Here is a 13,176-nt window from a genome sequence, read left to right on the forward strand (position 1 = left end):
AACAATTTCTATACGCAACATATCGAATTAAGTGACAGTGTGCCTGTTTACATTCCAAATTACAGGAGTATTCATGCACACAATGAAGAAATTGAATCCCAAGTTAAAAAAATGCTAGACAACAAAATTATTGAACATTCTGTATCGACTTACAATTCACCAATTTTATTGGTACCTAAAAAATCGAGCACAAATGAAAAAAAATGGAGGTTAGTAATAGATTTCAGACAATTAAACAAAAAGATTTTAGCTGACCGATTTCCGCTTCCCAGGATTGATACTATATTGGATCAGTTAGGGAGAGCCAAATATTTCAGCACATTGGATTTAATGGCAGGATTCCATCAAATCCCTCTTGATTCTAATTCCAGAAGGTTCACCGCATTCTCGACAACCTCTGGACATTATGCTTTTACGCGTTTACCATTTGGACTAAATATAAGTCCAAATAGTTTTCAACGCATGATGACGATTGCCATGGCAGGTTTGACACCTGAATGTGCATTCGTTTATATAGATGATATAGTGGTAATCGGATGTTCCATCAATCACCACATAAATAATTTGAAAAGAGTCTTTGACAGATTGAGATGTTATAATTTAAAACTCAATCCAGAAAAGTGCCAATTTTTTAAGACAGAAGTTATATATTTAGGACACAAAATTAAAGATCAATGTATACTACCAGACGATTCAAAGTTTAAAGTTGTTAAAAATTATCCCAAGCCAACAAATGCAGACGACATTCGTCGATTTGTTGCCTTTTGTAATTATTATAGGAAATTTATCCCAAAATTCGCACATATGCTAAACCTTTAAATAACCTTCTAAAGAAAAATACAACATTTTCTTGGAATGAAGATTGTCAAACAGCTTTTGAAACTCTTCGTAACAAATTACTATCCTCATCAATTTTGAAATATCCTGATTTTTCAAAAACCTTCACATTGACAACAGATGCATCCAACATTGCTTGTGGAGCAGTATTGTCTCAAGATTATGACGGAAATGATTTGCCAATTGCTTTTGCGAGTAAAGCATTTTCTAACGCTGAATCAAAAAAACCTACAATTATGCAAGAAATGATTGCTATTCATTGGGCAATAGATCATTTCAAACCATATCTGTACGGAAGAAAATTTATTATCAAAACAGATCATCGCCCTCTAGTTTATCTTTTTGGTATGAAAGAACCTACCAAAACGCAGATGCGGTTAGATCTTGAAGATTATGACTTTGAAATACATTATATAAAAGGAAGGGATAATGTTGGTGCAGATGCATTATCCAGAATAGTAACATCGGAGGAGATAAAAAACAATAATATTCTTATGGTACATACTAGAGCTATGACCAAGAAATAACAAGGACATGACAAAAACCATATTGTTTCACCAAAAGAGAAGATTGATCAACTTCTTGTGTATGAAACAGAATCGCCGGCAGAAATAAGAAAATTACAAAAAATGAGTATAAGCATGCAACAGAATATGATTGTAATAAAAATAATGAACCAAAATATGAAGAAAACATTAATTACACTTAAACAAGATATAATTCACGAAAATGAAAGTCAGACGCTAGAGTTTGCTCTTTCAGAGATGAATGAAATATTAAGAAATAAAAAGATAGCAATGTCGACAAATAATGAAATCTTGACACATATACCACTACAACATTTCAAAAGGATTGCTTTAGACGTGATCCGTAATTTCGAACTAATACTTTACCGACCTCCAAAAGAATTGACGAATTCTGAGGAGATCGACAACATATTACACGATTTCCACATGACTCCAACAGGTGGTCATATAGGACAAAACCGGCTATACCTTAAACTCAGAGACCTTTACTATTGGAAAGGCATGAGAACCACAATTATAAAGTTTGTTAAGGCCTGCAAATTTTGTAAAATTAACAAAGTAACGAGACGAACGAAAGAAGCATCAGTGGTAACGACAACACCTGCCAAGCCATTCGAAATCATTTCGATTGACACAGTAGGTCCGTTGCCACGAACAATTAAAAATAATCGGTACTGCATTACTTTGCAATGCGATTTAACTAAATATATTATAATTATACCGCTAGAAAATAAGGAAGCTGATACCATAGCACGCGCTTTGGTGCAGAATTTTATTTTGAATTATGGGACATTTTTAGAGTTAAGGTCTGATCAAGGTACAGAGTTTAATAACGAAGTCCTCAAGAAAGTTAGTCAAATTCTCAATTTTAAGCAAAATTTTTCAACAGCCTACCATCCACAGTCAATAGGTGCTTTAGAGAGGAATCATAGGTGCCTGAACGAATACCTAAGGAATTTCTCCAATGTTCACCATAATGACTGGGATGAATGGACAAAATTTTATGAATTTTCGTATAACACCACTATACATACTGATACCGAATACACGCCATTTAGAGTTTTCAATCCCGGAAAAATTTCCCGGGAAATGAGATTTCCCGGGATTCCCGTTTCCCGGGAACAAGTTTTCTGTTTCCCGGGATTCCCGTATTCCCGGGAAATCCTATTTTATTAAAGAATTGATCATCTTTATTCAAACAAAAACTATCGCACAATTTAATTTTCATAAGTAATTGAATACCAAATTTAGTATTATACCATATAATTCTACTATATTCTTAAGCAGATACGCGTATTTCAACCTCAACTGTAAGGCCATCTTCAGTGTCGTATACTATACTCAACTTCGAAAGTGTCGAGTGTAGTACACGATTACAGTTAAGGTCGAAATACGCGTATCTGTAGTACATCTAGTTAGAATTAATAGGTATAATAATAAATACGGGTTTTATTTACTCATAGGTATTCCGCTTAAGAGCTCGAAGATTTAATGTCATCATTACTTTTCATGTCATACCATCTTATCTACAGTATTGGACAAAACATTTGCAACTTTTTCGATTTTCCATACAAAATGGCCAACTTTGGTAAGCTAGATCTCAGTTATTTATGGACCGATGCGAATGATATTTTCACAGAACATCAGATATAACTTGAATTTTAACATATATTTTTGAATAATTTTTCCAATCACGAGTTTAACAGTAAAAACGGTTTGACTAAAGTGTAATTTTCGACGAAAAATTCAAAACTATATATCTCAAAATCTGATAGCCCTACACAAAAACTGTCTTGAGCAAACTTGTTCATCTCGTCAAAACCTACAACCTTGCTAAAGATAGAATGAAGCTATTCCTTCAATATGTTAAGTTATGTCATTTATAAAAAATCGTCAAAAAATTCACTTAAGTCAAACCGTTACTGCTTTTGAACTTGTGATTGGAAATATCACTCATAAATATATGTTAAAATTCAAGTTATGTCTGATGTTCTGCCAAAACTTCATTCAAATCGATTCATAAATAACCGAAATATAGCTTACCAGAGTTGGTCATTTTGTATGGAAAATCTAAAAAGTGGCAAATGTTTTGTCCAATACTGTATGTCCTTACTAGATCACTATTTATATATCCATTTTTATTTGTTGTAGTTCGTTATCAAATAGTTATAAAAAAGCATATCATTTGCTTTTTCAAGATTATATGCAATTCAAATGTTTCAAGTGATCTATTTTATAAATTAAGGGATTATTGTGTTATATATGGATTATGTTCAATGTAACTGTCACAATTTCAATGTAAGACTCTAGTTGGTTCTTATTTTAGTGCTTGATAAAATTTATTCACTGTTGTTCATATGATTTGTAAAAAATGACCTTCACTTTTAATATTATTGCACGAAGTTTTAAGTAATTTCATAAAACGAAGGCAAGATATTTTTAGATAAACGGAGATACATTCCTTCGAAACAAGAGTAATTCTAAGATTCTTGCTGTTATTTTCAGTCATTTAAATAAATAAAGGGGGTTAAATACAATATACATGAAACACGGAGAATTTACAAAAAAATAAACATCAAATTTGCATTATTATCACGTTTTTCAGGATTTCCCGGGATCCCGGGAATTCCCGGGAAATGAAAATTTTATTTCCCGTTTCCCGGGAAGTCGAATCCCGGGAAAATTGAAAACTCTAACGCCATTTGAGCTCGTGTTAGGTAGGAAAGCCAAACTTCCACAAGATATGAGAAAATTTTCAACTGAGCCAATATATAATTTAGACGAATACTATTCAGAATTAAGATTCAAACTTCAAAAGTCAAGTGAAATAGCCCGGAAAAATTTGATTGAACAAAAGACAAAAAGAACTAACGAACTTAACAAAAACTTAAACCCAATCAACATTGCAATAGGAGATTTAGTCTATATAACAAATGAGAACAGAAAAAAATTAGAACCGCATTATATAGGACCATTCAAAATTAAACATATAGATGACATGAATTGTACAATAGTAAATATTAATAATAAAAAAGAAAACAAAATTCACAAAAACCGAATTATAAAAATGTAAAAATCATTTACTTTAAACCCAAGAATGCGAACCCCTATGTTTTTCCCATATATATATATATGCTAAATAATAAGACGCTATACAAAAAAAACTTCTAAATATTTTTTATTAGTTCTTTTGATAATGTAGGCATAGGAATAAAAAAAATCTCTAACAAAAACAAAAATATATAAAAAATTGTAATAATAAAAATATGTTAAAGTCTTTTGGAGTGATAGCTAGTCAGAATGTTTAACAACATTCTCCTTTAAAGGGGGGAGGTGTGGTGTGCTTGTGAAAACATGTGCCCATGCGCAATATTTAAATTCGGTGCTAACACATAGCACCTACCAAATAGTTATGCTTACGCGCGCGAAAGACTGCATCGAACCGTCGCCCCATTGGGGGCACAGTTCGATTGCAATATGTTCGTTTGCTATGAGTCATCCACTTGATGGACTTTAATTGTCACGCGCTGACCAAAGCACAAATCACTCCAGAAGTCTTCCGATAGACCCTATGTAATTGTAAAATGTAGTGCGACACTTTTGAAGTGCTGGACGGGTATAAAATACCTCTGACCAGCCAAATACAGCCAGTTCCATTCGATGGTCTCAGATCATCACTTAATTGAGCCTTTTAATTAAGTAAAATATCACCACCATCCCGGATCCACCACTAAGTCTACTAGTAGGCAAGTAGCCTACCTCACTATCGATCGCAAGATTCTTGGTTCGATTCCAGGTTGCCGCGAAAACTATTTTTGTTTTCAAATTTCGGTTTCATAAGGCAAATTTATGGATTTCAATCCGATTTCTTGTGGCGAATTTTCATAAGAGGTTCCTATGTTTATCGATAGTCCATTTGTCTGAGTGTACATTATTGTATACAACAATAGGCGACTAGAATGTTCCATGCAACAAAATAGGAAAGAGTGGAATATAAATAGGAGGCCAAATCTGTTACATATCAGTCAGAAATAAACCGTGAATTCGAACACATCTCTTTCGTATAAATATTCCCTACCGGATCGTATCCGCAGAAACAGGCTTTCTGTTGGAATTTTATTTGAATTAATTGGCATTTGAATTTATTAAGATTTAATGAAGGTCGGCATTGGATTAACATTAAATTGATTTTAGCCTTTGGAATGCAAAATGATTGGCTCAGCATAAGCCTTTTTTGTAGATTAGCTCTGCACTTCTATGTTTCGTCCATGGTTGACCAAGCCCTACGTTGTGTTTTACTTTGTTACGATTAATTCATTCCCTCCACCGAGAGGCAGTGCTCCTGTTCTGTGGGGAAAAGATACTATTCGATTACAATCACAACTTTCACATAAACTTGGATAGGTAATGACTTGAATTTGAACCTAATTTGTTTAAAATTTGTCTGTCAATTCCATCAAATTTGAATTCAATTTTGATTGTTTTTTGAAATGGTTGCAAAATTAAAAAGGTTGACTTGAAGTAAGCTTATTTATGGATTTGATTTGGCCATAGATTAATTTTCAACTCTGTTAATTGGATTTGAATTAAATTTAAACTTGACGATTGACATTGGCATAACCCCAACTCTCGGTACAGGACGCTTCCTTATGGTATATGTTATGATGCAAAAATCCACCACTACGTGGCGCTAGTGTGCGAACCACTTCCTGTGGAATATCATTTAGGGATATCTCGGAATCCAAACGGGAGCTTCCGCTAGGGTCACAGTTACGAAATCTAAACGAGATAGAAAATTTCTGTCTTCTAGAAAGTTGCTCAGAGTGAGCCGAGCTGCCCCAATGGACTGCAAAGTTCAAAATGCATGGCGCCGTGTACATGAGCACTTCCGGTACGTTGTTATTGAGGGATATCTTGGAATCTAAACGAGATAGACAATTCCTGTCTTTGAGAAAGTTGTTCAGAGTGAGAAGATCTTCCTCGCAAGTTCCTGAATAGTTCCAAATTCATCCACTTCGTGATTTCAGTATTATATCATTGAGAGATATCGTAGAATCTTTAGAAAAGGTATAATAAATATGTCTTCGAAAAAGTTGTTCAGAATGAGAAGAGCTTTTCCAAAAGAACTTGCAAGGCTCTGAATTCATCCACTTTGTGACGGTGGTGTACGTAAATACCAGTAAGTTGTAGATGAGAAATGTCCTTAAATCTAAACGGGATATGAATTTTCTATTTTCAGGAAAGTCTTTCGGTCTTTCATGTAGATTTCTAGTGGATGAATTCGGAACTTTTCTGGGTTCCTAGGGGAAGTTTGGCTCACTCTGAACAACTTTTTCAAAGACAGGAATAATCTATCTTATTTGGATTCCGAGATATCCTTAAATGATGTTTTCCTCCGAGAAATTTGCACACGCTTTCCAGACTTATCAAAGTGCATATGGAAATATTACCCTAATTGAAAAATTTACACCCAAATTCTGAGTGTTATTGAGACACTCCTTCCTCTGAGTTTCATAACCCCATCTACACTAGGGCACCCTTACCATTGAGCCTGATAACCACTATAGAATAGGTTCGGTTCTTAGTATGAGTTTGCAAGTATTAGTCATGAAAAAGATGTATACAAAACAATCAGCTGATCGTGATCGGTGATCGTGATGAAAAGCAGAAGTCGGCATCGCACACTGCTTCAAAACTGAAGTTATCACAAATACTTATTTGATGCATTCAATCTTAGCCAACGTTCAACCCTGCTACATATAGGAAGCAAACACAAGAATGTGTTGTAAGTTTCTTACAAACACATCCACACTGTGCCGATTCGGTCAAGAAGGGAAACTTGATACAATCAAACGAAGATAAGCAGCTTCACAATCCGAATCTAAAACATTCTCAAGTATATTCAGACATTTCATATTAAACACACTTGCGAAATGTTTTAATAATACCATTTATATTTTTCTACTACATCATTATGACTACAAATAGTGATTCGTTTGTCATCCACAAATTTCATAACATCTGAATTTGAATAACTTTGCCAAATAAATTTGCCAGTCACAGCTCACCGTTTTTTTCGAATTTATCTAAAGATGATCCCAGTTACTTATTTTTGCCTTTGAACAACCCTTTGAAACTGTGAAACAATCCTTCGGCTAAGATGTTTTTTGGTTCAGCTCAAAATAGGTTTTAAATAAGCTTTCAACTGGCTTGGGCTACGAATAGGTTTTGTATTGGTTTTGGATTAGCTTTGACTTCACATTAACTGGCTTCCAATTTGCTTCGAATCAGCTTTACATTGGGTTAACGTTGGCTTGGCTTTGGAATGGTCTTGAATTGATTTTGGAGTAGAACAAGATGAGCCTTGATATGGCTTGGATGGCTGACGATTTGTTTAATTTTGAGTTCCTATTGGGTCCCATGGGTTGACTCTAGAACCACTTTTTAATTTGGATTTGATATAAACGAATATTATCGTAAATCATAATTGGCCTTATTTGGATTGAATTAAGATTGGTTTAGACCTAACATGCATTTATTCAATTGACTTCTATTGAAATTTAATAGTCATTAAACTGATTTTAAATTTAATTGAATTTTATTTTGAGTAGTATTGAAAGAACTGCAAACTTACTTGGAATTGAAGACGAGAAGATTTCAAATTGTTTTTGTAAGGCTTGTGATTTAGATTTAGTTGTAGTTGGAATTGTTCGAAATTGATTTTCAATTGGCTTTTAAAAACCTTTTTTTTTTATTTGCATGACCGGGTTGACTCGAATATGGCTTGACATTGACCTTGATTCGGTGGGTATTAAACTGACGTCAAGTTAGCTTGGGGTTTGCTTTACATTGTTTTTAAAGGGATTTTTTTTGGGTTTCGGATGAGTTTTCGATTAAATTTGAAAACTAAAGCAACCCATAACTTTGAAATTAGTTTTGATTAATTTTTAAGTCTATTCAAATAAGATAAAAAGCATATCAGATAATACACTACAGTCAAACCTCCATGAGTCGATATTAAAGGGACCATCGACTCGTGGAAATATCGAGTCATGGAACAGATTTTCTTTGGAAAGCTGTCGATATCGAGTAATGGAACATCGACTCATGGAGGGTTGACTGTATATTTTAAACAATTTTTCAACATTAAGGCCTCTTCCACTGACCTGCGATCGATTCCAATTAGGTCTCTATAGTGCGCAAAGCAAAGGAGCATATGCGATCTTGTGAAAATAGTGCCATTTATCTGCACGGCGCATCTCATAATAGCACTCTCGAGTGCAATGTTGAACAGTAAATTCGAAAGTGCGTCTCCCTGCTTCCACCCGTCTAATTTCACAAACAATGTTAACACCTCGTCTGCGATCCGAACACTTGATTTCGAACCATCCAGTGTAGCACGTATCAGCCTAATTAGTTTCGCCGGAAAACCATGTTCAGGCATTATCTGCCAAAGCTCATTTCTTTTCATTGAATCGTACGCCGCCTTGAAATCAATAAACAGATGGTGTGTCTGCAAGTTATATTCCCGGAATTTAGCTAGGATCATTCGCAAGCTAAACAACTGGTCCGTTGACGAACGGCCCTCACGAAAACCAGCTTGGTATTCGCCGACGAAGGACTCCTCGAGCGGTCTCAGTCTGTTGAACAGGATGCGCGACAGAATTTTGTACGCCGAATTCAGCAGGGTCATTCCTCTGTAATTAGCACACCCTAGTTTGTGCCCTTTCTTGTAGATTGGGCACATGAGGCTATCCAACCATCCGGTGGGCAATTCTTCGTCCTCCCATACCTTCAGAAGTACTCGGTGGATCGACTGGTAAAGCTGCTCACTTCCGTGCTTGAGAAGCTCGACCGGGATCTCGTCCTTCCCAGCAGCCTTACAGTTCTTCAGCTCGCTTATAGCCTTTTTAACCTCTCCTATGGTCGGTGGGTCCACAGCTTGATTGTCATCATCTATGTTCATCCTGTTCCTCGCTACATTTCCATTTTCACCGTTCAACAATTGCTGAAAGTGCTTCTTCCACCTGGCAGCTACCGATGTTTTATCGGTCAGCAAATTCTCTTCTCGATCATTGCACATGGCGGGCACTGGTACGGTATATCATTCCGGTTCATGCTTTCTTGAGCATCAGCTACCACACTTTCTTCTTGCTGCCTTTTCTTTCTGCGGTGGATTCGAGGCCCCAGAATCGACTCGGATGACTATCTTGTTGTAGCTAAAATTCGGGCGCGGTTATCCAGCGTTACGAGTTTCCGAAATCACAGAACACTGTGGTTCAACATTCAACGCTTGTCGACTGATAGGTTAGCTGCACGGTGAAGCCAGCAGCTAGACGATCAGTTGAGAAGAATCAACGTTTCCGGACATGCCAACAGCCAGTGGCACCCTATCCATACAACCATCCATCATATCCATGAAGCTGTGACAACAACGGCGCGAGAAGTGATTGGCACTGATCTTCAACGAAGACGAAACGACTGGTTGGATGAAGAGTGCCAGAGAGTGACAGACGTGAAGAATATCGATTGAAGCCGTATGCTTCTTGCCGATACCCGACAGAACAGACAGCGGTACAGGGCTGCGAGAGCCAAAGAAAAGTAAATTCACCGCAGAAAGTAAAGGCAGCACGAAGAAAGTGTGGTTACTGATCCTCAAGTTAGCATGAACCAGAAAGATATGCGGAGATTTTATGCAACGATCAATGGCGCGCGGCACAATAGCGTACCAATGCCCGCCATGTGCAATGATCGAGAAGAGAATTTGCTGACCGATAAAACGGTGGTGGCTGCCAAGTGGAAGGAGCACTTTCAACAGTTGTTGGACGGTAAAAATGGAAATGTAGCGAGAAACAGGAAAAAAAAACATTGACGATGACGATCGAGCTCTAGAACCACCGATCATAGGAGAGGTTAGAAAGGCTGTTAGCGAGCTGAAAAACTGTGAGGCTGTTGGGAAGGACGAGATCCCGGTCGAGATTCTCAAGCACGGAAGTGACCCACAGAGTACTACAGAAGATATAAGAGGACGAAGAAATACCCACCGTCTGGTTGGATGGCCTCATACGCTTGATATACAAGGAAAGGGCACAGTCTGTAGTGCGCCAATTTTAGAGCACGCATTTTGTTTAAGAGACTGAGACCGATCGAGAAGTTCTGCGTCGGCGAATACCAAGTTGGTTTTCGTGGAACGGACCAGATGTTTAACTTGCTAATAATCTTAGCAGAATTCCGGGAGTATATTGCAGACTCACCATCTGTTTACTGATTTCAAGGTGGCGTGTGATTCAATGAAAAGAAATGAGCTAGGAAAGATAGTGTCAGAACATGGATTTCCGACGAAACTAATAAGGTTGATGCGTGCGACGCTACATGGTTCGAAATCAAGTGTTCGGATTGCAGACGAGGTGTCAACGTTTCCGTGAAATTAAAAGACGTACTGCGACAACGAATAGGGCCTCTTATGGACTACGTAACGAGCTTTGGAGCCGCAATTTTCATACGTAGACAAATTTTGCCCCGTACAAAACTTTGATTCTTTCGGCGGCTCTCTACGGTCACGAATAATGGACGTTGTAAGAAGCAGTTCAAAAAGTCTTCAGTGTTTTCAAGCGTAAAGTGCTGCGGGCAATACTCGATGAGAAACTAGAAAATAGTGAGCGGCACAGACTCATGAATCGCGAGTTACACAAAGTGTTTAAATATGCGAATATTATTACGTGTAAAATATGGCAGATTTCAGTGGGCTAAGTGTGAATTTCGGAAGAAAGAATTGCGAAAGTAATATTCTACGGGGAATCGGGTAAAGGTAAGCGAGTTCGAGGAAGAACACATATACGCTGGTTGTACGGAATGGAAGAGGACCTGGCGAGTAGCAGTATCGCCCATGACGCACGAAGATGAAGCCCAAAATACGCCTGGCAATGGCGTGACGCTTCGCTGTAGTAAACGACAACAAGGTAGTTACTTCGAACTTGGTATGATTGTGTTAGGTCTAGTTTTAGGAAGTTTTTATTTGGCTTTGAATTAAATATGAATATGCTTTTGATTGATATTTGATACAAACCGGACTGTTCAGAATAGCTTTTGATGCTTTGAGTTGGCTTATAATTGATTTCAAATTAGTTATTAATGAATTACATTTTTTTGTGATTAAACCAAGCATCCAGCTGGCAAAAAAAGACTTCGTCATCTGAGTACCATATGGATTTTCTAAAACCATTCTTCTTCACCAGTAGTGAAACCATGATTCATAATTCCTTTCCCGGTAGACGTTCCACCGCTCGCAAAATAGGATTCTATTAACCACCCCCTATTAAAAGACCACCAGCTAAGCGCAACCTCCCACTCGGCACTAGCTACTTCCGGTGCTCGCGTTTTGCCCAAGGAAGTGTTTCCAATCTCAAAGAAGACTGTTGCATCGCCGCCCGCGCGCACACTTTCTGCAAGTGGCAATGGAATTAAAAGGCCATTCTCTCTCTAAAGTACCGAGGACTGGGCGTAGTACCTTTTCGCACGAGTGGTTGCTTGCCTGCCTCAATGTGCGTCAAGTGCCGGGGAAAAACGTTGGAAAGTGCCTAACTAATTGTGAAAAAGCTTGAGGTTGATTATGGCTCCCCAGAGTGTGGTGCGACCTGTGCGACGATTCGCTTCCAAGTAATTGCCTCCTCTTCCCCGTACCTGCAGGTTGACATTAGCCAACGATGAGAGGTAAGATAATTAAAATTTTATTTATGAGATATGAGAGCAATTATTTTTATTGTTATTGCTCTTCTGAGCGGATGTCAGTTTGCTAATGAGCGATCCAACTTTTGATTGCATGCACAGTTGCAATTTGTCAGTAGGAAGGTGGGTACACTGGACATTCAATTTACGAACCTGATTGGGGGTTCGTAAATTGAATCAGTTCATAAAACTAGGTTTTGCATTTTGGAGTCTACTTGTAAGAAATTCATCATTATTATTTCAAAAAAATATGATTTCTTCTTCTTCTTCTTGTCATTACGTCCTCACGAGGCCATAGCCTGCTTCTCAGCTTAGTATTCAATGAGCTCTTCCACAGAGACCTTTCTTTGCCAAAGTTGCCAATTTTTTATTCGTATACCGTGATACAGGTACATTGATACTCTGAGCCGAAGGAATTCAATAAAATGTAACAATATTTCTAAGAATACACTCGTGATAACTAACAAAGTCTGAGTTAATAACAAATCATATTATTTATACAAAATTTGCTATTTCAATACATAATTTTCGGTTTAATTGTCCTAACTCGATTTACGAAATTCGTAAAAAAAGTTATATAAATTATTTTGTTGTATAGAAAAAATCTCGTAGAACAAGGTTCTAGTGTACTCACATCAACTGTGATGCCAGAAACAGGGAATGTCCTTGCTGGGGGTGACTCCTTCGGCACGTACCGGTAGAATTCCTCGGCCTCGAAGTACCACCGAACCGAGTAGAGGGAGGCCTGCAATAAATGAAAGTCGGAACGGAACGGAACCAAACGGATCAGTTTATTCCCGGTGGGATGGTGTCGTCTTCGAAGTTAGTTACCTTTTCCAGCTCGAATTGGCACGTCAGTGTGGCTGCATTTCCCATGATGACTGCATCCGGAACGAAGATTTTCAAATCCTTAAGGCTAAGCACTGCGGAGGAAAGAGGGAGAAAGAGGGGAAATGATTCTTGTAAGTAACTGATTCGACTTCCGAGCGCTTGCATGGGTCAGAATGTATTTTCTTTTATGAAGATAGGGGGCGTCATTCAATGCTTTGATTCAAATTTTCATATTATATCTATCCTGATAATCTCG

The 13,176-nt window shown here is 37.4% G+C and overlaps 1 protein-coding gene across 1 annotated transcript in view; it reads right to left on the reverse strand.

Moving 5' to 3' along the window:
* The window catches only part of LOC5578571, a 185,967-nt gene that overhangs the window by 40,387 nt on the left and 132,404 nt on the right, over positions 1-13,176 (reverse strand). Inside the window, exons 3-4 of the mRNA XM_001663912.2 lie at positions 12,921-13,012; positions 12,724-12,834 (exon numbers count right to left, since the gene is read on the reverse strand). Of these exons, the coding sequence (XP_001663962.2) occupies positions 12,724-12,834; positions 12,921-13,012 (203 nt within the window). The remainder of the gene's footprint in view (positions 1-12,723; positions 12,835-12,920; positions 13,013-13,176) is intronic.

The sequence above is a fragment of the Aedes aegypti genome, chromosome 1 (genome assembly GCF_002204515.2).
Source record: "Aedes aegypti strain LVP_AGWG chromosome 1, AaegL5.0 Primary Assembly, whole genome shotgun sequence".
NCBI lineage: Eukaryota > Metazoa > Arthropoda > Insecta > Diptera > Culicidae > Aedes > Aedes aegypti.